Source organism: Zea mays, chromosome 1 (assembly GCF_902167145.1).
Source record: "Zea mays cultivar B73 chromosome 1, Zm-B73-REFERENCE-NAM-5.0, whole genome shotgun sequence".
In the NCBI taxonomy this organism is placed as follows: Eukaryota; Viridiplantae; Streptophyta; class Magnoliopsida; order Poales; family Poaceae; genus Zea; species Zea mays.
In genome coordinates this window covers 296863142-296887452 of record NC_050096.1, presented here as the reverse complement: position 1 = coordinate 296887452, position 24311 = coordinate 296863142, and the positions used below count along the sequence as shown (strand labels likewise).

Sequence of the window (24311 nt, the reverse complement as noted above, 5' to 3'; positions counted from 1 at the left end):
TACTATTTATTAACTTTTTAGAAAGATAATCTCAATTTATAACTTTGTTAGAATACGCTTGCAATTTTAAATATTTAAGGAATTTTTTTTAATTCACCAAGATACGATTTTGGAATGTTACAACATGCTACATAGGCGTGGACAAATAAATATTCACCAAAACCATATGACCCAACTAGGAATGGGCTCTCAAAGAAAACAAGTATTCCATAAATAGAGTGATCTTTAAGGACGGATCAGCAAAATGACCACATAGATATTTTGATACTTCCCATCGTCCCGGCCCAAACCTCTCCTCGTCTCCGAGGGTTTTAGGGCCGAAAAAGTGCAGCTCAGCCACGAATAGCAGAAATGGCCGCAGTAGTGTTTTGGTCCCTCCGCCGCCCCCCACGGTCTAACACACCCGCCCGCTAATTCGCCGACCAGCCTGCCATCACCCGCTCGCTGCAGCCGCCGCGCCCCTCCCACTCACCAACGCGGCAACGCCCATGGCGCCCGTCTGCTGAAAACACCCGCCGCCATGCCTCGCGACCAGGTACGTCACGTGCTTCTCTGATCCATCATCAGCTGGCCCGTCGGGATGCGGTTTGGTTCGAGGGCGCGAGGCTATGTGGGGGCGTGGGGTGATCAGCGTAGGGGGATGTGGTGTGACCGTGTGAGCACTGAGGGCTGAGGCGCCCGACCTCCTATTTGCGGTTGGGTTCTGAGGTCCGGAGCGCGTGGGGTTTTAGGATCATGATTTTGGGGGCAGCAGTGATGACGATGCCTCCTATTTCCGCTCATTCTTTTATAGCGCATTTTGTGGGGGTGTTCTGTGTTCGAATTGGTCTTATTTGTTTGTGCCAAACGAGGCAATTAGTGTGCGGTATTGTGTTTTGAACTATGATTGTTGCAATTGTGGGGTAATATAGTTGTAACTATCCAGGTTTGATTTATAATTTCATCCGGGAAGGGGGTGGAAATCAATAATCTTTTTGTTGAATCAGATACGTTTTGGACGAACCACATTGATACTGGTCACTGGGCCATGATATTGCTATCCATTCACTTGTCAAAAAGGGTTTGCATGTAGCAGTACTTGCTGAGGAGTTCCAACCATTTTGTATCGGCGGTGTTTCTTACAATTTTAGCTCTTAACACTGAGTTACAGAGTTGTTTTGGGCTGGAGTTAGGGTTCTGGGTAGCTTTGCTTACCTTGTGCATAATTTGGACTTTTCTCAGATGGTGACCAATGGTTTTGGAGCAAAAAGGGATAATGCAGGGGCAAAAAAATCTCCCCAGCAAATTCAGAGGCTGGAGAAGTTTTACTCTGGTAATTATAAGCTAATGGTTTGAAGCCTTTTCCTCTGGCTTTGGTATACACTTCATTGTTGCTGATATATCTTTCTATCCAGATGTACAGTATCCAAAGCCAGAGGAAATGGGTGAGTATGCAACCTGTGTTGGTTTGACTTACAGTCAGGTCCGTATATGGTTCAAAGAGCGAAGGAGAAAAGAGAGGAGGATGGAGATGGGAGCCATTGGGTCTCAGATGGAAAGGCAATTTAGTGCACGTTCCAGTGGACCTAGATGCAGCAGCAGTTCTTCGTTTTGTAACCAAGCTCCCATCTATGACATTTCACGTTCAGAGTCGGACACCTGGGGTATGAGCACGGCAGGAGAGGAAAGTAAAATTCTATCACAAGTTCTGTTTCCCAAGGATTATATCCTGAGCAAAATTTTCCGCAAGGATGGTCCACCTCTTGGTAGTGAATTCGACCCCCTCCCCCAAAGTGCACATGGCTGTATCAGAGGTATGCTGGCAACAATCTTAGGTTAATGAATCTTATTCTGAATCTTTGATTTGTTCCATCAATGGGTGAATATGTGACTGGTTCCACTAGCAGCTGTGTTTATTTCTTATTCTGCTTCATTTATGTTCTCATGCCCATTTCACACCCTTTACTGTTCACTTTGAAATGTTATAGTTGGCAGGCAATTGATTCTTCCTACATTTTTTTGAGTGATTCATTTACTCATTCTGTGGTGAGAGCTGTCTCATTGAGCCACCAGGTCACGGGTTTGAAGCAGCCTCTCTGCTTTTGCAGAGGGAAGGCTTGCCTCGATCTATCCCTTTCCCAGATCCCACTTATGTGGGAGCCTCCGGCACTGGGTCTGCCCTATTGATTTACTCTTTCTGTTATTGTGTCTGAAGTTGTATTATGGATTTGCTTGTTTTTGTTTGTCACTGTTCACCAATGCTTGTTTTCTGGTGTAGAACTTTAGTACGATCTTCTGTTAACTTGGTATAAACAGATCTGTTTGGTTTGGTTGGTTGACAAACACTACAGCGCTAAATGTTAGGTACAAGAGAGTCCCTTGTTTGCTGGTGTTAGATTTCCTGGCACAAATATGTCTGTTTACATCTTCTCCCCACCTGTTTAGATTCATTTCTTTGCCAAACCTTCCCTAATGCTTTGCAAACAAATTGTTGGCTACAACCAAACCTGTATTTCTGATTTTCATTTAATGTTTTCCAACAGTACTGTTGCTAACATGCCCCCAATCTTTCATATACAAGTTGCGTCATTTTCTTGTAGATGCAGTTGATATACTAATGGTGCTGTGTGCAACTGACACAAATGTTCGTTTTCTTACACATATTTTGCAGACACTACATGCCATCATTCCTCTGAGAACCAAAGAACTGTGAAGAAGAGAAAGGTACTATAATTCAATAGTATTTAGACTGTTTACTCATGTTTTATTTCATTGGCATACTTTTTATTAAACTTCCACTATGCTATTTGTGTCATGCAAGGATACACTATTCCTTATCCAGATGAACTGGTGTTCAGTTTGATCTTATTTTTTGTTTCTTTGCAATACCATACATGTGTTTGCAAGTATTTTTTGGTTACCATAAATGCAAGTTCTTGCCAATGAAACAAGTATTGACACCATTTGCTGAAGCTCAATAGGTTATCCTATTTGTTCTGTGGATCTGTCCCTAATAATTCCCAAATTTGTACTGCCATAAAGTATTCACAGTCCCTACCTTAGTGGCTACATCATTTGTTCAGATATATTTGGAAATGTCTGAGGGCACTGCTACTTTACACCATTTTGGGTTAAAAATAAAAAAATGTTGATTGAAATTTTCATGCATGTCAATCTGAGATGAAATAATTTGTTGTACCATTTCATATTTTATCATTCTATCCCATTATTATTTTTCTCAGAAGTTCTTTATTGTGTCTCAAACTTAAAATACCAGTCCATATTATTTTCCATGTTGAGATTTCTAACATTGCACCATATATGTTATCAAATTGTTCAACTGTAGATCATAGAGTCAACTAACCAGAGATCTGATGTGTATGAGAATACTGCTCCTGTGAGGAAACATGGAATTGGCAAAGGTCTAATGACAGTGTGGCATGCCATGTATTCCCATAACGTGAAATGTCAAAGCGGTCGAAATTTCATTGATGAAACTGGTTGCTTGAGGTCTCTTAGACCGTTTGACGATTTTGATGGATTAGAAGATCGCGATAATGGAAGGAAGACTCAAGTAAAGTCTCATTTGTTTGATAAATTTGGTAAATATTATATTGTCACTGCAGAATTAGCCATTCACAAATCTTGTATGGTTCCTACCTATGTGCAGAATCAAGGTATGACACGGAAAAAGATAGTCAAAAGGAGTAAAGTTCTGGTGAATAGAAAAAAGGTATTTTTCTTGCTTTGAGTAAAGTTCTGGTGAATAGAAAAAAGGTATTTTTCTTGCTTTGCGCAAGGACTAAGAAAAAACAGAAAGCTTCTACAGACTACAGTAGTATTAGCACATTTACTAAGTTGTCCATTTGGAGGAAAATCAAAACCCTTCAATTTTGACAGTTTACTTTCTGTGTCATATGAGTGGATAATGAATTTCTATTTTGTTGAACCAAGCTAGTGATTTCCACTGTATAGGTGCCGTGTAAGAGAGTTACTGGTCCAAAGGTGCATCCTCCAATGGCTTGCCATCTTTCAGTTGATGAATCAGAATCTTTAGAACTACAGACTGAACTAGTGACTTTAGTGGATGATGAGGAGCTCGAGCTCAGTGAATTACAAACAGGTCCGAATCCATTGAGATGTTCAGCTCACCTGTCTTCAAGTGGTAGACATGACTGCCCCCTTTGTAAAGGTTTGCATATCCGTCTCAATATCTCATCATTGTATGTACTCACCTTTTGTAGAAAATAATTATTTATACAAATATTAACTCATTTATCTTGCAGATTTACTTGCCAAGTTTCCTCCACAAAGTTTGAAGATGAAAAAGCTATTCTCTACAAAACCTTGGGAGTCATCACCTGAAATGGTGAAAAAGCTTTTTCAGGTCATATGAGTAAACTATTACTTTTATTTATTATTTTTTGCATTATTACCATCTTTACAGTCTCGATCAGCTGATCTTGCATAAGAAACACTTATTAGTAGCATTTCCATCCAGTTTTCTTTTGTGAATAAGCCAGCACATTTTCTCAATAAAAGTAGGCACATTGTGCTAGTTCAGCTTCCAGTAACCATCCATCACGGATCGCATGTGTTGATCCTGGAAGTTGGAACTTGGAATGCTTTTACTCTTTTAGATACTGAGACGCGACTTCTTCATTATTGTTGTAAATTGTAATTGCATTTAGTTTGTTTTTGAATATCAATACCTAGAGATAAACACATGCTATACATGATTTTAGTACCTTTCAAGTTTCATGTAGTAGTTCTGGGAAGGGAAGGGTAGAGAAAAGTTAGCCAAATGACTCTTTACCCCATGGAGCAACTTGACCCTTAAGAAATCAGTCTCTTGAAACAACTCAACCTAATCTAATCTTATCTCTAGACAGCAAAGCATATCTAGAGGCACTAGGGACATTACCACGTTATTACTGTTTACACGAACAGCAGACACGAATGAATAGTGCACTGGCCTTAGCGTGGCCTGGGCTGCTCAACGCCATGTGCCCTAATGTGCCATGGCGCTCTTCAGGTCTCCTTCTGAAGCATCTGGATGAAGTTGACAACAAGAATGATTTACCCTGGGTGCATCTCATCTGGAACCCCTACTACACAAATTGATAACATTCCACTTACTTGGCTTGTTCTGGTGGGATGTAATGTTATACTTCAACTTATTCAGTGGACCTTTTTTCCTGCTCAATAGGAGATGGAACAACTGTTTAATCTGGACTGGCGTATAGAATGGCATGCAATTGCAAATGCAACAAAATTTCCTTAAACTCTTCCCTCTTTGGTGAAGAATGGATCCATGCTGCAGCATTGGGTGCCGCCTTCTGCATCGGATGTTAGAATTATTTAGGTATAATATGGTACACTGGTTTGCAGTTCTTCAGTATGATAGTCATAGGAAAGAATGTCGCTACATCTTTATCTAAATCCTCATAGTGGTAGCTTGGAAAATCTGGAAACAGAGAAACTAATATACATATTCTTATATTTCTAAGGAAAACAATCAAATTTCAAGAACTGGAAGACAGGCTTCAAGATTAACATTTTGCATTTTGTTGCAATCACATAAAGAAACTCTCAGACCGTCTCTCTTCTCTATGTTTCTCTTGTACAGTTTCTCTTCTGTGAACTAGCATTTTTCCTTGCGCCGTTCCAGCATTCATGCAAGTTTTAGTTCCCATTTACTCATTTTTATTAATACACTGTGGTAAAAGAACCTCCTAGACCATCTGCCTTATTATTTCACTGGCTTATCATACAAAGTTTTTGGCTAGTGGTCATCCTCTTTGGCCAAATCTGAATCAGCAAATTATTCAAGAATGCCCTTCCAGTAGGAAGAAGTTATCTTCTGTCATCAAGTAATAATGATGTTCATTATGTAACCGATTAACTTGCCAATAAATGAATTCATTTTCTCCCTGCAATGATATGCATGGGTTGATGCCACTGGGCCTTGCATACTATATGAATATTTGCACTTCAGTAGATTCATATACATATATATTTGTGTTGTGCGAAAGGGCCTCTAGCCGAGTTGGTTAGGTGGTCTGAGTAGCACTCCTCAGGTCCTGAGTTCGAATCCTGAGTACAAAAAGGTCATTCGCTGGTTTCCCTGGTTGTGTGCACACGCGATGGACTGACCTATGGGGGGCAGATCCTCGTGTAGGGGCTGGGAGGGATCAAAGCACGAGCAAAGGTCTAGCCTATAGGGGACGGGCCCTCATGTTGCACGGGGGGGGGGGGGGGGGCAGTTTTCGTGGCCTTTCACGGTCGGGGCTCCGATTAAGCTTATTCTTAATATATAATACCGTGGGGGCGGTCTTTTCCCTACCGGCCGAGTTTTTTTATATATTTGTGCTGTTGGAAGTATATGCATGCGTGACCTAGTCAATGTACATCAGCTCGATACTCACTTTAAACCTTACTGAGATGATGGGCACTTAGCCCAAGAATCATCAAAGGTTGTAAGATAATCAATGTAGCAGCCACAAGAGTTGGGAAATTCACCATTAAACACTGTAACTTTATTTAAGCGCCTGAATGCTCAGAACGGTTACATTTTATGTGTCATATGCTTAGTTGATTTTCCTCTATCTCAATTTGTTATCTAATGATCAGCCCACATATATTGATTGGAGAATTAATCCTGACAGATTATCCGGTATGTATACACTCATTTTGGCAGTATTGATGTCCACCCCTTCATATTTGATGAGTTTGTGCAAGCATTCCATGACAAGGTTCAAAATTTTGATCAGTTTTCTCTAGAATTAGGACGGTTTCTTGTTTTTCTTCCCCATAATCCAAAAATGTGATTTCCAGGACTCCTCGTTGTTGGGGGAAGTACATGTTGGTCTTCTCAAGCTACTGTTGTTAAAGGCTGAAATAGGAAGTGATGGTGTATTTGTTCCACGATCTTCTAAAGACTGCAGATTTCTCAGTTTCCTGAACTTTGTGAGTTTCAAAGTGTTTATTATCTGTACTTCATTTCAATAGTTGAGTTAATCATTTCCCTGAAGGGACAATAAGATTTTCATCTGGTAATTATAGGAGCAATTTTGTTTGTTGCCCACTTGTACTAGCTTGTACTGTAGAGTTGTTTGTTGTAATTTACCAAAGGTATTGTTCAAGAACCATATCATACAATAGTATGTAAGTATGGTCAGTTTACTAATGTAGAATTCTATCGTCACAGTTTCATCTAAGTCTCTAACACTATGAAGTCGTTCATCAGACAGAGTGCTGACTTATGTTTGATCACTTTGGAGTATCTTCATATTTATAAATTGCTGTTTTTGTTTGGTGGAACGTGGTAGCTTGACTTTATTTTTGGGTCGTACTGGAGTTGGTTCTTTGATCAGATAAACAATAAAATGTGAATTGCATAAGTTTATGGATGCAGACCTGGCAGCTAGGGAAAATACTTGTTTTCTGTAAAGCATATGTAAATAATGTAATAGTTCAAAAAGTATTCTACAATACTATGCGTTGACGTGTCTTTTAAAATCAATGTGCTTCCACGAAGCATTTTTTTCTTGTTCTGAAGATATTTTTTTCCAGGTTAGGGAACAAGAATTCGATGCCAATGTTTGGATCAGATCGTTGAATGCTCTTACATGGGTTGAGATACTTCGTCAAGTCCTTGTTGCTTCAGGCTTTGGGCCAAAACAGCATTTGCTGAATCAAGAATTCTTTAACAAGGTATTATGGGTAGCTCAGCATTCTAGTCTTACATTGATCCATGTTGCTACTCTGCAACTCTGCTAGTGATTCTAGTATCTTTCGTAGTAAAATTCTTCTGTTACCTTTTCCCAGGAGAAAAATCAAATGGCTAAATATGGTTTACGTCCCCGCACACTGAAAGGAGAATTGTTTGCACTGTTGTCTAAGGCAGGAAGTTGTGGGTTAAAGGTTTCAGTACTAGCCAAATCATCTGAGGTATTTATCTTATTAATATTGCAAAATAAATTGTTGATATTGGTAACAGCTGATCTTTCTTCTGTTTGTTAACTTTGTAACATTTCCCTGATTTTTCTCTTTTCAGATTATTGATCTTAATGTTTCGAGCCCATTAGAACTAGAGCAGTTGATATCTTTAGCTCTCTCCAGTGACATCACATTATTTGAGAAGATTGCACCTTCTGCATATCGTCTCCGTGTTGACCCCCAAATTAAAGGGGAAGAAGATTCTATGTCAGATAGTGATGATTCTGGAAGTGTTGATGAGGATGAGGATGCTAGCCGAAGTGATGATGGATCTGATGGTTCCCAAAAGTTAAAATTTCTTGAGAATGAAAGCAGACTTGCTCGAAGGAAGGAGAAAAATGCACATGGAAGTCCAAATAAATGTAGTGAAATTGATGAAAGTTATTCAGGTGAAAAATGGCTTTTGGCATTGATGGAAGGCGAGTATTCAGATCTAAGCATTGATGAGAAGTTGGATTGTTTGGTTGCTTTAATAGATGTTGTTTCTGGTGCTGGTTCTGTTCCAAGACTTGAGGTAATCTTTTGTAACTGTTCAGCACTTTTCAGTTGCAGTGTGCCATCTTTGTTTCAAGAAATTTTACTTTAATTTTACTGCCAATTTGACTATCAGTATCAGGTATATGAAAGATTGTTACTCTGATTCCTTTTTATTGGAAGAGAGATGAATAGATGATCCATAAGTGTGCTGTTATTCTCCCTCCATCCAGAAAGAGACGCAATTCTGTCAGAGAGGGAGAAAAACAGAGTACTGTATCCGGCTGGAGGATTACATATATACGAAATCCGAATTGGCTACATGAGTTGAGTTTTAGGCCCACAACAGTGGTAGGCCCATAACACATACATAGCAGTCTAACACCCTCGTAGTCGAAACTCTAGCCACGATAGATGTTCAGACCGGTCCAAAACTCCGCGAGCACCAAGGACAAAAGATTTTTGGTGAAGCTGTCCGCAAATTGCGAGCTCGTCGGGATGTGGAGAACACGGATGTCCCCGACAACAATGCGCTCACGGATGAAGTGAAGATTGAACTCAACATGCTTTCTGTGCTGGTGCTAGACTGAGTTGACAAAGAGGTAGATGGCACTGACGTTGACGCAATAGACAAGTATACTCCTGGTGAGAGGGTTGTGGAGCTCCTGAAAGAGTTGTCAGAGCTAGCTGGTTTTAGCCATGCCATTCGCAAAAGCGTGGTACTCAGCCTCGGCGCTGGAGTGGGAGACCATGGGTTGACGCCAGAGGTGGACTGTTGGGTGTTTGAGCAACCCGCCCATTCAACGTCGGTGTAGATATCAATTAGTGCCTGGAGGAGTGTCGAAGGAGAAGCCCGTCGGGTGTACCCTGGAGGTACTGAAGGATGCCCTTGACAACTATCAGGTGCGGCTCCCAAAGATTAGAGATGGCAACAGAGAATTCCCCTTCGGGGTTTGATCCCTCGGACCAGTCCTTGTGGGGGAGAAAATTACCCGTCCCATCCCCGCGAAGAGCCACGGGGGAGTAGTAAACCATACCCGGTCCCGCTAGACCAGATGGGGAATGTTTTTGTACCATTTCGATCCCCAGGGGATTAAATTGGTCCTACCCCCGTCCCCTAATGGAGGAATTCCCCACGGGGAATCGGGGATCGGGTCCCCATTGCCATATCTACCAAAGATCATTCATGTGGAGGCATACTCATGCTGGATTGCATAGGTGAGGTATGGCTTGGTGAATGTGAGATACTGTAGGGCACCGACAAGGCTTCGGTAGGCAGTGGGGTTGCTCACTGGAGGATCGTCATCGAAGACCTTTGCCTCTATGTCCACTGGAGTCGCACACAACTTATAATCCCGCAACCATCACGCTCCAAGATATCCAGTTGTACTGCCGCTGCTGAAGAAACAAGCCATTCGAGGGATGGTTGACGACATTGCCTAGGAAATGATAGAGGGCCTAAATCCTTCATCTCAAACTCATGGTGGAGAGCGGTGATGATCTGGTGCAGAAGAGCCGAAGTAGAGAGACCGAGGACAATGTCATCGACGTACATGAGGAGATACACGACGTCACTGTCATGTCGATAGATGAACATGGAATTATCTGACTTAGCCTCAGTGAAGCCCAAGGCGAGCAAGTGGGAAGCAAACCGGCTGTACCAAGCCTGGTGTGTGCTTTAGGCCATATAGAGACTTGTTGAGCTTGCAGACCAAGCCGGGATAAGCGGAGTCAACAAATCCAGCGGGCTGGCAACAATAAACTCTCTGTAAGGGTGTCGTGAAGAAATGTATTCTTGACATCCAGCTGATGAACTGGCCAAGAATGAGACAATGCTAGTGAGAGGATTGTTCGGACAGTAGCAGGCTTCACCAATGGACTGAAGGTCTCATCTAGGGATGGATCCGGATACTTATTTTATGTTATTTTTTTGTCTCCTTTCTTCTATTACGAACAAATAGGATATAAAATTTGTTAGATAAATCTATATTCTTGTTTTTAGCATTGAGCTTATTAAGATTCATAAAAACTAAATATCAAATTCATTCTATATCTTTTTTAAATAAATGATATAATTTTTTAATACAGATACCATGGTTTTTAAAGCGGTATGGCGAGACAAGGCGTTGGACCACCGCCTGGACGCCTAGGCGTCGCCTTTTGAACAATGACGGATACGATTCGGATTTGGATGTTTTTTTTCACTTTTTTTGTTATAGGGAGAAAATAATACACAATTTTTTATTGTGTTCAATAATATGCTTAACAACATGACTAAAGATTAGCACCAAATTTTATTTACATCTATGTTAAAATATTAACTTTGTCAAATAATTCGGATGTTTAGGATCCATCCCTGCTTGCATCATAGCCGACTCTAGGGTGCTGAGTGAATCTTCGAAGAGCCCAACGAGCTTTGTACAGTTGTACCTATCCAGAGAGCCATATGCTTTCTGCTTATGTGTCCAAACCCACTTGCCAATCTTGGTGAGGACGTGACTGTTGGGGATGTAGCACTGCAAGGTGAGGAGGATGACATCACACCAGCGATATAGGATGAGATAAGGTCGAGGAGGACGAGAACCGGGGACCAGATGTTATGGACACCTGTCGCCTGGGCATGGAGGGTGGCTACGATCGTAACCTTTTAGGCTGCCGGGGATCAACCACTAGGTAGTCCAGGGGTGGCTTAGGGCAAGAAGGACCACCGAAATGTCGCTCGGCTTTCACGAGCTGGCGAGCGAGTTCGCAGCACTGCACTCCTGTTCCCAAGTGAGGGCAGCAGCCCACTCGCGCTTCTGGACAATGGTGGCCTTGGTAGCCACAAGAGCTGCAACGAGGGTGGAGTGGGCAGCAAAGATGTCAGGGGAAGGAGCAGCAGTCGACGGAGTGAGGTGAAGGGGAGCAACAACCATCGCAACAATGGGGCTAAGAGCGGCGGCATCTAGGCCTGTAGCAGCACCCAGCGGGGAGGTGGCATCTGCGAGAGCAATAGGGTCGGTGCCCAGGCCTTGTTCACCGGAGAGCGGCGTGCCCAGGGCACCAAGGCTAGCAGTTGATTGGATACCCAGACCAAAGTTAGCGAGCACGAGGATCAACCACTAGGTAGTCCAGGGGTGGCTTAGGGCAGGAAGGACCACCGAAATGTCGCTCGGCTTGCACGAGCTGGCGAGTGAGGGTGTTCACAGCACTGCACTCCTGTTCCTAAGTGAGGGCAGCAGCCCACTCGTGCTTCTGGACAGTGGTGGCCTTGGCAGCCACAAGAGCTGCAACAAGGGTGGAGTGGGCAGCAACGATGTCAGGGGAAGGAGCAGTAGTCGACGGAGTGAGGTGAAGGGGAGCAACAACCATCGCAACAATGGGGCTAAGAGCGGCAACACCTAGGCCTGTAGCAGCACACAGCGGGGAGGTGGCATCTGCGAGAGCAACAGGGTCGGTGCCCAGGCCTTGTTCACCGGAGAGCGGCGCGCCCAGGGCACCAAGGCTAGCAGTTGATTGGATACCCAGACCAAAGTTGGCGAGCACGAGGCCACTGTAGTAGGGAGGCCTAGGCCGCCAGTTGCGGAGCCTATGCCTGCAGGTAGGTCGTCGGCCGATTGGGGAGGAGAGGGGGCGGCGAAGACAGACAAGACGTCAGCCACCGCCGCCGTCGTAGCCAGGAGCAAGGTGGAGGCCGACACAGAGGGCCCTGGCAGTGGTGGTTTCCCACCAGCACCGGTAAAAGCGGAGGCTGGGAGACACAACAACTAGGACTATGAAAAAAAACCCGAAGACCGAATAGCCCGAGACCGAGACCGAGACCGAAAAACTGACATTTCGGTATTCGGTTTTGGACTTTTGGAAACCGAATTCAACAACAACATAGCCTTTTAGTCCCAAGGAAGTTGGGGTAGCCTAGAGTTGAAACCCAACAAGATGTCACCAAAAAGAGGAAGAGAGAGATAGGGGAGGGGAAAAAGCTTTTGGGAGCACTAAAAGGGAAAATGCCTAATCACGGTTCGGGCACGTAGATAGCTTCTTTCCAAGCACTTCTATCAAAGCACAACTCCATTGGGATATTCCATTCCTTCAAGTCCCTTTTGATTGCCTCTTCCCATTTCTAGTTTGGCCGTCCTCTACCTCTCTTCACATTATTGTCTCGTCTTATGATGCCTCTGTGCATCGGTGCCTCCGGTGGAAACCAAATTAAATAACGAAATTTGGGTTTGCTAATTCGGTTACCCGAACAGCCCAAACAACACATCCGCGGGGCCTAGGCAGTGAGACGGAGCTGGCTGGGAGATGAACGGAGTTGGCCGCACGGTCGAGGATGCGGCCAATCTAGGGGTCGCTGCCCTACGCGGCCTTGGTGGAGCTTGCCGGTGCAATTGGTGGAGCCCACGCGGCCAGTAGTGTGGAGACCGTGCGGTGTGGCCTTGGCGGAGCTCGTCAGTGCAGTTGGGCAGATCTCACAACCTGCATGGCTAGTGCGAAGCCACCACCGTTGGAAAGCTCATGGAGCTTGCACGTGCATGGTTGCCAACACTGCTGTGCTAGTTGGGGTACGTAGGGCCGTAGGGGGCACTACCTTCAATGCTCCAATGACGCCTGATAAAAAAATCGGTTAAAACCGAAAACCAAACCTAAATCTCGGTTACCCGGAATTTTAGTTAACCGATACAATATCGGTTTTTAGTTAACCGATACAATTTTTTTGTTCTCAGTTGTAAAACCCCGAAATTAAAAAAACAAAAAACGACCCGAATTTTCAGGTAAAACCGAATGCCCAGCCCTAACGTCGACGCAGGGGCATGTAGCAATATTGGCAGCGCAGGGTAGGAGAGGGCCAACATAGGGGTGCACAGCAACATTGGCAGCGTAGGGGAAGAGAGGGCTGCTATCGGTTGCTGGCCGGTTCCAGGGCCAGCACAAGGTCGCGCGACAACTTAGGTGAGAAGAGAGAAGCCACGGAGGCCCAAGACTGCCCAGACGAGGCAAAGGTGGTGCCAACCATGGAGGAAAGCGGTGTCGGGCAGGGGTCGTCCATTGGAATGGCAACGACAACTGGTAGGGGTATTGAGTTATGGAGGATTACATATATAGGACACCCTATTACTATTAGGCTACATGAGTTGGGCTCTAGGCCCATAACACATACATAACAATCTAACAAATTCTAACATAGTACATAGTCAATGCGCACTAAGTTTGACCAAGTTTATATAGAAAAGTATCAGTATTTATGGTACCAAATAAGTAACATTAGGTTGTTCATTGAATATGTACTGGGGTAGGAGGCGTATAATACCATGTTAGAGAGGGAGAAAAACAGAGTAATGTATTGAGTGATGGAGGATTACATATATAGGAAACCCTATTACTATTAGGCTACATGAGTTGGGCTCTAGGCCCATAACACATACATAACAATGAACAATCTAACAAATTCTAACATAGTACATAGTCAATGCACACTAAGTTTGACCAAGTTTATATAGAACAACAACAACAACAACAACAACAAAGCCTTTTTGTCCCAAGCACGTTGGGGTAGGCTAGAGATGAAACCCCGTATGAAAACCTCAGAGCTCAACCCCCAAAGAAAAGAAAAGGGAGACAAAGACAAAGGAGAACTGAAAAACGACGAAACGGGGAAACACATAAAAAGAGATAAAACCCACAAGAACCAGCAAGATCTAAAGGGGCACAAGAAAAGGTCAAACGATTAAGGAGGAAAAGCGAAACTACAAATTAGGGTTCTGGCACGTGAATTGCACACTTCCACCCCTTCCTATCCACGGCGAGCTCTTTATCAATATTCCACTCCTTCAGGTCCTTCACAGCCTCTGTCCACGTCAAGATTGGTCGACCTCTACCTCTCTTCACATTCTCGGGACGCCTAATTATTCCGATATGCACTGGTGCCTCTTCAGGTCTTTGTTGGATATGTCCAAACCATCTCAAACGATGTTGCATAAGCTTCTCCTCAATTGGCGCCACTCCTACTCTCTCGTATATCATCATTCTGGACTCGATCTCTCCTTGTGTGGCCACATATCCAGCGCAACATACGCATCTCTGCCACACTTAGTTGTTGGACATGTCGTCTTTTAGTGGGCCAACATTCTGCTCCATACAACATAGCCGGTCGGATTGCTGTCCTGTAGAATTTGCCTTTTTAGTTTGTGTGGCACTCGGGGGTCGCATAAGACACCCATAGCTTGCTGCCACTTCAACCATCCAGCTTTAATTCTATGACTGACATCCTCATCGATGTCTCCCTCCTTCTGAAGCATTGATCCTAAGTAACGAAAAGTGTCTTTCTTGGGTACCACTTGCCCATCAAGACTAACATCGCCATCCTTATACCCCATGGCATTGAAATCACACTTCATATACTCTGTTTTAGACCTACTCAACCTAAAACCTTTTGCTTCCAGCGTCTGCCTCCACAATTCCAACTTTTGCGAAACAACACTCCTACTCTCCTCAATAAGTACCACATCATCGGCAAAAAGCATACGCAACGGTATATCTCCTTGTATGTCCCTTGTGACCTCATCTATCACCAAAGCAAAAAGATAAGGGCTCAAAGCCGACCCTTGATGTAGTCCTATGTTAATTGGAAAGTCATCGATGTCTCCATCACTTGTTCGGACACTTGTCACAACATTAGTGTACATATCTTTAATAAGATTAATGTACTTTGTTGATACTTTGTGTTTTTCCAAGGCCCACCACATTACACTCCTAGGTACTTTGTCACAAGTCTTCTCCAAGTCTATGAAGACCATATGCAGGTCTTTCTTTTGTTCTCTGAATCTCTCCATAAGTTGTCTTAGAAAATGGCCTCCATAGTTGATCTCCTAGGTATGAAACCAAACTGATTTTGGGTCATGCTCGTCATCTTCCGCAGGCGGTGTTCAATGACTCTCTCCCATAGCTTCATTGTATGGCTCATGAGCTTAATTCCACGGTAATTAGTACAACTTTGAACATCTCCTTTGTTCTTGAAGATTGGTACTAACGTACCCCGCCGCCACTCGTCGGGCATTCTGTTTGTCCGAAAGATGGTGTTGAAAAGCTTAGTCAGCCATACTATCGCTATGTCTCCAAGGCATCTCCATACCTCGATAGGGATACCATCAGGGCCCATCGCCTTTCCTACCTTCATCCTTTTTAACGCCTCCTTAACTTCATATTCTTGTATCCTTCGTACAAAACCCCTGTTGTTGTCATCGAATGGTTCGTCCAATTCTATTGTAGAACTCTCATTCCCTCCATTGAACAATTTGTTGAAGTACTCCTTCCATCTGTTCTTGATCTCTTCCTTCTTCACTAATAGTTGGTTTGCTTCATCCTTGATGCATTTGACTTGGTTGACATCCCTTGTCTTCCTTTCACGAATCTTGGCCATCCTATAGATATCCTTTTCTCTCTGCTTTGTGTCCAACCGTTGATAAAGGTCGTCATAGGCTTGACCCCGGGCTCTACTAATCGCTCGCTTTGCAGACTTCTTCGCTATCCTGTACTTCTCTATGTTGTCTGCACACTTGTCATGATGTAAGCGTTTGTAGCAATCTTTCTTCTTCTTGATAGCCTTTTGGACATCTTCGTTCCACCACCAAGTGTCTTTAACTTCCCTTCTGTTTCCTTGACTCAACCCAAACTCTTCTGAAACTATCTTTCGGATGCATGTCGCCATCTTCCTCCACCTGATGTTTGCGTCTCCCTCTTCTGCCCAAGGGCCCTCCTCGATAACTCTCTCCTTGAAAGTTTGGGCCACATCCCCTTTAAGCTTCCACCACTTTGTTCTAGTGACCTTGTTATGCTTATTCCGTTGTAAACGAATCTTAAAACGGAAGTCAGCTACGACAAGCTTATGTTGGGTTACCACACACTCTCCAGGTATAACCTTGCAATCTAAGCAGGCATGCCTGTCCTCTTTTCTCAAGAGGACGAAATCAATCTGGCTAGTGTGTTGGCCACTACTGAAGGTCACCAGGTGGGATTTCCTCTTCCTAAAGGAAGTGTTTGCTATAAACATGTCATAGGCTAGGGCAAAGTTCAGGATTTCCTCTCCTTGATTCCTAGTCCCAAAGCTGAAGCCTCAATGCACACCCTCGAAACTGGTGCTAGATGTACCCACATGGCCATTGAGATCTCCTATGAAGAGCTTCTCGCCAACAGGCACACTACTAACCATGTCCTCCAGGCCTTCCTAGAACTCCCTCTTTGAGTTCTCATTAAGGCCTACTTGAGGAGCATACGCGCTGATAGTCCCCAATGACCAGTTTGACTAGGATGAATCTATCTCCTAGCCTCTTAACATCTACTACCCCATCTTTAAGGCTCTTGTCGATCAAGACGCCTACTCCATTCTTGTTTGCTGCAGTCCCCGTGTACCACAACTTGAAGCCTGTACCTTTCACTTCCTTCGCCTTCTGTCCTTTCCACTTGGTCTGTTGAACGCATAAAATATTTACCCGTCTCCTCACCGCAACGTCGACTATTTCTCTTTTTGAAAAAAAAACGCAGGAGGACTGCGTTTTAGATATATATTAAGAAGAGAGAAAGGTCTAAGAGACCCAAAAAACATAACAACGCACTCCCTATGGAGGCCAGTACACTCGTACATGAAAGGATCCATAAAAAACACCCACACACACTCCCTACAACAACCTATGCAAGGGGGCAGCCAAGAAGGAGAGCCCTTTGGCTCCCGCAATTTCCCAGCCTCTTCTTTCCTCATCTGCATGCTTCATAATCAGAGGAAGGCTGGGAGACCCTCCATCAAAAATGACTCTATTACGATGCTTCCAAATCATCCACGACCCTAAAATGATGAGGGAGTCAAGACCTTCCCTGACCAAACCATTTACTGTCTCTGAAACCATCTCCCACCAATCCATAAAAGAGACTGCATCTGGCTGTGGGGCTAAACTATGCAGCCCGAACTTTCTTAGCAGGTTGTACCAGAAAATCCTTGAGAAGACACAATTCACAAGCAAGTGGTTCAGGGTTTCCCCTTGCTGGTCACATAAAGGACATCTGATAGGGTGATTCAATCCCCTTTTTGCCAAGCGATCAGCTGTCCAGCATCTATTTTGGGCCACCAACCAAATGAAAAAACAGCATTTTATAGTGCTCCAGCAGACCTTATAGAACCGTCCAGTGAACCCATCTGGACCAGGGGCCTTATCTGAAGGGAGCTCACTGATGGTTTCCCAAACCTCATGCTCAGAGAAAGGAGAGTCAAGGTCTGAAAGAGCATGTCTTGGCAGCCCAAGGGCTTCAAGATCGATCGTCCTTTCTCTGATCCCATTCTGACCAATGAGAGTGGAGTAGAAGTCATCCACCACCGAAGCTTTGTCAGTATGGTTTACAAGGATGCGATCTCCATCCACCAATTTAGTGACCAAATTCTTCCTTTTGCGATGCTTTGCGTGCACATGGAAAAACTTTGAGTTAGCATCCCCTTCTTTAAGCCATGTGATTCTTGATCTCAGTCTTGCCATAGTTCGCTTGAAAGAAGCAAGCAGCAGGGTCTGTTTTTTCAGTTTATTTTTGAGCCAGACCTCAGCCGGGGAGAGGGTTCTAATATCCTGCGCCATCTCAAGCCTGTGTAACAACTCCTTTGCCAAAGCCAACTGAGATCGAACATAACCCACCCGCTTCTTACTCCAGCCCTGCAACCGTTTAGCTGTCACCTTGAGTTTCTTGTCAAGTGTCAGGAAAGGAGAATTGTCATTTTCCACCGAGTCCCATGCTGCCTGGACAGTTTCCTGGAATCCTTCGATTTTGGTCCAAAAGGACTCGAAATGAAATCTACGTTTCCCAAACATGTTATCTTTAAGTCCCAAGATCAGGGGGCAGTGGTCCGAGTCCAGAGAGGCTGCACTCTGAAGGAGGGTATTTGGGAACATTATTTCCCAATCAACTGAGCAGAACGCTCTGTCCAGTTTAACCAGGACAGGATTATCCTGTTGATTAGACCATGTGTATTTGCGTCCATGAAGAGGGATTTCCTTGAGAGCTAAATCATTAATCATTCTTCTAAACCGGCCCATCATGGCCCTGTTAATATTGGAGTTATTTTTGTCAGATGCCTTATAGATGAGGTTGAAATCACCAGCCAATATCCAAGGACCCTCACATACAGCTCTTACATCTTTGATTTCCTGGAGGAACAAAATCTTTTCACTGTCTCCCTGTGGACCATAGACACAAGTCAACCACCAGGTATGTCCTTCCTCATTGCAAAATTGGACTGAAATACAGTGAATGTCAATTCTATGCTGTCCTGTATAACCAATATGCCGCTTCCAGGCCATAAGCACACCCCCACTTGCTTACGAGAAATACGTCGACTATTTCTCGTAACTTACCTGTTAAGGAACCTACGTTCCAACTACCTACACAGACCCTAGTTGGCTCGACTAGCTTCCTTACCCTTCGCACCCGCCGAGGAAGATGCAAAGACCCTTGCTCATTTTCCACTACACTCGGGCGCCGATGTAGCGCGCCACTAAGGATGCGACGACCCGATCCTTGCTCACTTATCACCGGCTCCAAATCAAGAGACGACGCGCCACTTAAGGGGTGACGGCCCGGCCCTTGCTCATTTAACACCATACCCGGGTTCCGATATGGCGCGTCGCTAAGAGGGTTACGCCCCAACGATTTTCTTTGTGGTTTCATCTCCATAAGATTTGGCTGGTTTTTACGTTGGTTTGCTGGACCTAACACAACCCTCCTCCTTTACCGGGCTTGGGACCGGCTATGTTGAAACGACTCAAGGAAGTCTTCCAATCAACATAGGCGGAGTTACCAAGTTTATATAGAAAAGTATCAATATTTATGGTACCAAATAAGTAACATTAGGTTGTTCATTGAATATATTTTAATATTATGGGTGTGTTTGATTCAGCTGCGAGCTGTGAAAAAGCTGATGTGAGCTGTATGCTGTAAAAAAGTTGTGAGAAAAAAAACTGAAAGTCGTTTGGTTCAAGTTGGTGTGAGTTGTCCACTGTAAAATAACTGCATATTGTTTAGATGCACTTTGTTTGACTGTCTCTTAATCAGTATATCTAATTAAAAACCGATTTCACATTTGTGTTCAGTATATCTAATTAAAAAACCGATTTCACATTTGTGTTCCTGATATTTTTACAAATAAATCAATTTTACAATTCCATTTAAAAAATTATAGTAAAAATATTTTTTTATTTTATTTATTATGACACTTAATTATTTTTAATTCTATTTTAGTTTTTATGTGCCACATTTGTTTGTTAATATAACGAACTTGGATGAGTAGCAAAAGCAGGGTCCAAGCTGCTTTCAAATTTGTACTACAGAAAAGCTAGTTTTTTAAAGTAGATGTAGAAAAGCTGAACCCCTTTGGTTTAATTTTTGCCTTTTCAAAGCAGAAGCCGGTTCAAAAGGTTGAATGAAACGCACCCTATGACTATTTGATGTCATAAATATTGATAAATTTGGTCAAACTTCAGGTAGTTTGACTAAGGAGAGAACTATAATTGCATTCTTTTCGGGGCGGAGGTAGTACAGTACTTATTATGTGTAGTGTAGGTTGGTCACTGTTTTCTGAAAATATCCTTTTCCTCACTTGTACTGTGCTGAATAACTGAAGCTTATCTCATTACTTTTCATTTCTTGCAGGAACCGCAAAGAGTCTTGCATAATGTGCCCAGAGTGCATCCACCACAATCAGGTGGGAAAATAAAGAAATCAACTAAAAACCTTTGTCAATATAGCGATGAGTCCTTAAATGGTTCAGGAAGTTTGGATTGTTGTCATCAAGGCCAGTCAGGAAGGCGAAAAAATCAGGATTACACCACTGACCCTGGAAGGAACGATTTACCTATTGCTGCTCATGGACCACAAGTTGTTCTCTTAGGATCAGACCGCAGGTATAATAGCTATTGGCTCTTCCTTGGTCCTTGTAGGGAAGATGATCCAGGGCATCGTAGGGTCTACTTCGAGTCCTCAGAGGATGGTCACTGGGAGGTGATTGATTCACCACAGGTTGTCCACATGCCAACTCTACTCAGATATCAATTTTCTTATTTGAGGTTGATTTTGTAAAATTACCTCATTCTTTTTTGGTCAATGCAGGAATTACTTTCCTTGCTATCTATCCTCGATAGCAGGGGCACTAGGGAAGCACATCTCCTTACATCGATGGAGAAGAGACAAGCCTGCCTTTTTGAAGCCATGAAAAAACATGTGGAAGGAGGGAAGGCAGCCAGGCTTCCAGCCTCATCTGATTCATACTGCTCCCAGACAAGTAGTGGAGATGGAACTTCGCCCAAGACAAGTAGTGTGGATGGAGCTTCATCTGTATCAGACATTGAGAACACTTCTGTTCCTACAAGCCTCAAAGATAGTAATTTGGATTCATCGTCTGCCGTAGTAATTGAAAGTGGGAGGGGAGGTGATGAGAAAATATCTATGTGGGAACGGCTGCAAGCATTTGATAAATGGATCTGGACTTCTTTTTACTCCATCCTTACTGCTGTTAAAAGTGGCAAGAAGTCATTTAAGGAGTCACTACTTCGTTGTGGAAGTTGTCATGATCTATATTGGAGAGATGAAAAGCACTGCAGAATATGCCATTCAACTTTCGAGGTTGGTTTTGATCTTGAAGAAAAATATGCTGTACATGTGGCGACGTGCAGGGAGCCTGAACTTTCACATGAGGTACCAAATCATAAATTTCTGCCATCACAGCTACAGGCACTTAAAGCAGCCATTCATGCTATTGAGGTTAGTATTATAAAACACATGCAACTCCTATGCAGTTTGATCATCGGGACCAATTTGTCCACATAGGATTATAACCTACTTACACAAAACTTAAGAAACACATGTTTCTTGTCGGATTTATTTATTTTTTATAATCTGTCGCATGTAGGCCTCTATGCCTGAGGCAGCTTTTACTGGTTCTTGGATGAAGTCTGCTCACAAGCTGTGGGTTAAGCGGCTGCGACGAACGTCATCATTGCCAGAGCTTTTGCAGGTCAGTAAAAGATTTTCAGGTCTTTATTTTTGTTTTTAATACCTGAACTTTCTATTCCAGTAATATTTTTAGTTTCTACTGCCTTTTCTTTTACCATGCTTATGTTCCCCTGCAGGTTCTTGTCGATTTTGTAGGGGCAATGGATGTTGATTGGTTGTACAAAAGTTCATCTGCGAGATTGAGAACAAATCTGGATGACATCATTGTCGACTTTCAGACAATGCCACAAACAACATCAGCAGTTGCACTTTGGGTTGTCCAATTGGATGCCCTCATTGCGCCTTATTTGGATAATGCCATGGCAAGTATGTTTTTGTTCACAATCGCAATGTCTAATGTATGTAGCCATCTTATTCCCCATAGCCGATGATGCATCTGCTTTATGTTGCAATGTTGTCTTTGGAAAAATAACGGTTTCAAAGTACTGACATGTGGCATCTAGAAGCTGCATTTATGGTTCGTTGTGTTCTATCAAATACTATCAGAGTTTCGTAGTCTTCCAAGGTTGGTTTGGTCTGTGGCCACAAGTTAGGCACTTCCTTAGCAGTGTGTTATGTTCATGGCACAACTTTCTTAGCCCTCTGCCTTACATGTCACTAAAGTAATTTTCATGTCAAACTTTGTCGCAACTGCTGTTCCCATTTCGTTGTGTACACCTTTTGTGGCTTCCACACTTAGCCTAAAACCTTGGTTGTGGCAAAGTTAGGCGCCAATCAATTAGGAATGTTCATACTGCTTGAAAGATATTTGTGTTTGATTATGATATTCAACTTTGTGGCAAGGTTTCATTGTATATGTTCTTGCACGGCATTATCACTAACATTTACAAACAAGAATTTTGGATCTGTTCCCGCGCCTTTTTGTTTGTTATTCCACCATTTTACATTTTGTTGATTCTACGATGCAGGACAGCTGGTGAATGCTAGGTAGCTTACAAAGATGGATTCTTTTGCGTGATGCACAAGCACCCCGAGCTGACTTCTTTTTCTGGCACCATCTGCAAGTTTTTTCTTGATGAAAGCTTTTCATCTAGGTGAGACAGAACATGGGGTCTGCTTTGAGTTCGAGAACAAGATCTTGCGACTTGCTGTAAAGCATGGAATATATTGTTCCCTCCCAGCAGAGCATTGCGTCATAGACAATGAAAAAGTTTTGTTAATAATCGTTGCTTCAGATATGTGAAAGTTTTGGCTTTCCATGTAGCGACACAATTGGGATGTAAGCAATTTCTGAAACAGACCGCTGTTTGCAGGTGGTGCTGTTTGGGACTTGATTACCAGCTGTGCCCTTAGTTTTAACGGAGGGGTGGTTATAATTTTGTTCCTTCTATATCTGTATGTGCTAAGTTGCTCCTAGTCCGTGAGAGCTTTCTACATTAGGCTATTTTTGTATGTTATGTAACCAGTTTCTATTAGAGTGCAGTTGTAGACATTTAGAACATGTACACCAATATTGTGACTGTTTGAACAAGTGAGGGAGGCATAGAAGACTTCATACGGATGAATTCATGATTAGAATAAAATTGCACCAAAAATCAATTTTGAACCGTTACCTTTTTGGTATCTCGTATATGTTTTTTTTTTGTCTATGTAGTGCTAGTTGATAAATTTCGGATAGATGTAAATAGGAAACTGAAACTCTATTCGGATAGATGTAAATAGAAAAATGAAACTCTATTTGTTTAAAATAAGTTAGATTATATAATCTGGATAGACTATAATCTCAATCAAACAAGCTTTAAAGGTTCTAGAGTCTAAAGGTTTTAGATTCAGTAGAATCAAAACTGAATCTATGAGATGCGATTTTGATATTGCTATACACGAGAAAGGATATGTTAGTTTGAAAGTTGAAATAGTGTACGGAAAGAATATCTATTGATATCTATGATCTATGATTTAGAGATGTTAGGATATGGATGAAGATGTTAGCATAGAACCAAAGTATAGTGGATGGAGTGGTGTTAACCATTTGACATTCTATATGATAAGAGGGTACCATACAAGTTAAAAAGACAAGTTTTACATGATGTTGATTAGACTTACTATGTTGCATGTTACATAATATAGATAGGTATTATAAAAATGTGTATATTGGGTTGGATTTATGTAAGAAGAGATCGAGTTTGAAATGATGATACATGTGATATACTAGAGTAGCTCCAATTTTTTAAAAAGAGCTTAACTAATACTGGGTGAGATGGTTTCGATATGTTCAACATACCGTAAGATGTTTTTAAAATGTATTGGTCCTCTAGGACCTAAAATCTTCCTTTTGAGAGTAATGAGGCACAACTCTTTTACGCTTTCTAGAAAAAAGACGCCATATATGCAGCTGCAAGTTGTGGACATGTGAAGTTGGTTTGGTTCCTAGTCGTTTATAGTTTAGTGCCTATTTACAACTGCGTGTAGTGTTAAGGCTCGCTTAAAATTCTTGACACGACAACATCGTCTCAGTGTCAGAGCGAGTTATGTTATCTCCATTCTAAAATAAGTCAGTCTCGCCGTAGTATTTGTGGTTTTGTGTTGTTTCTTTAAATAATCATAGTCTTGCAGACTTACCGTAATTATCAAAGAACAAGAACGGAGCAATACAATTACAACACTAGTTTCGTCCTCTCCTTCCATGTTTTAGGAGAGAAGATGGTGTAATAGTCTTTTATCTCCCTGATATGTATCGAGTTTCACATTTAAGCATGCTCGTATAATCAGTTTATATACAAGAAATGATTTTATAATATGCAATATTTCAGAAAAGGTACATGATATAGAAAAATAGATTATATCTGGTGCACATGAGAGTTTGGTGCACATATTAAATCATCACAATTTATCACAGA

At 42.6% G+C, this 24311-nt stretch overlaps 1 protein-coding gene across 3 annotated transcripts; it reads left to right on the top strand.

Annotated features, from left to right (window-relative positions):
• Positions 1-227: 227 nt before the first annotated feature.
• LOC103644204 (homeobox-DDT domain protein RLT3) lies at positions 228-23026 on the top strand. Of its 3 annotated transcripts, none has more exons than XM_008667401.2 (18): positions 228-535; positions 1222-1312; positions 1395-1793; positions 2651-2703; positions 3326-3553; positions 3650-3712; positions 3955-4171; positions 4266-4366; positions 6648-6734; positions 6817-6948; positions 7555-7695; positions 7810-7932; positions 8039-8494; positions 20116-20481; positions 20572-21222; positions 21371-21475; positions 21591-21780; positions 22383-23026. In XM_008667401.2, the coding sequence occupies exons 1-18, from the start codon at positions 521-523 to the stop codon at positions 22403-22405; spliced, it is 3441 nt and encodes a 1146-aa protein (XP_008665623.1). In that variant the 5' UTR covers positions 228-520; the 3' UTR covers positions 22406-23026. The 3 variants fall into 3 exon arrangements, with proteins under 3 accessions (XP_008665623.1, XP_008665626.1, XP_008665624.1); XM_008667404.3 differs by having other exon boundaries at positions 299-535; positions 21591-21776; XM_008667402.4 differs by having other exon boundaries at positions 302-535; positions 22388-23026.
• The last annotated feature ends 1285 nt before the right edge of the window (positions 23027-24311 follow it).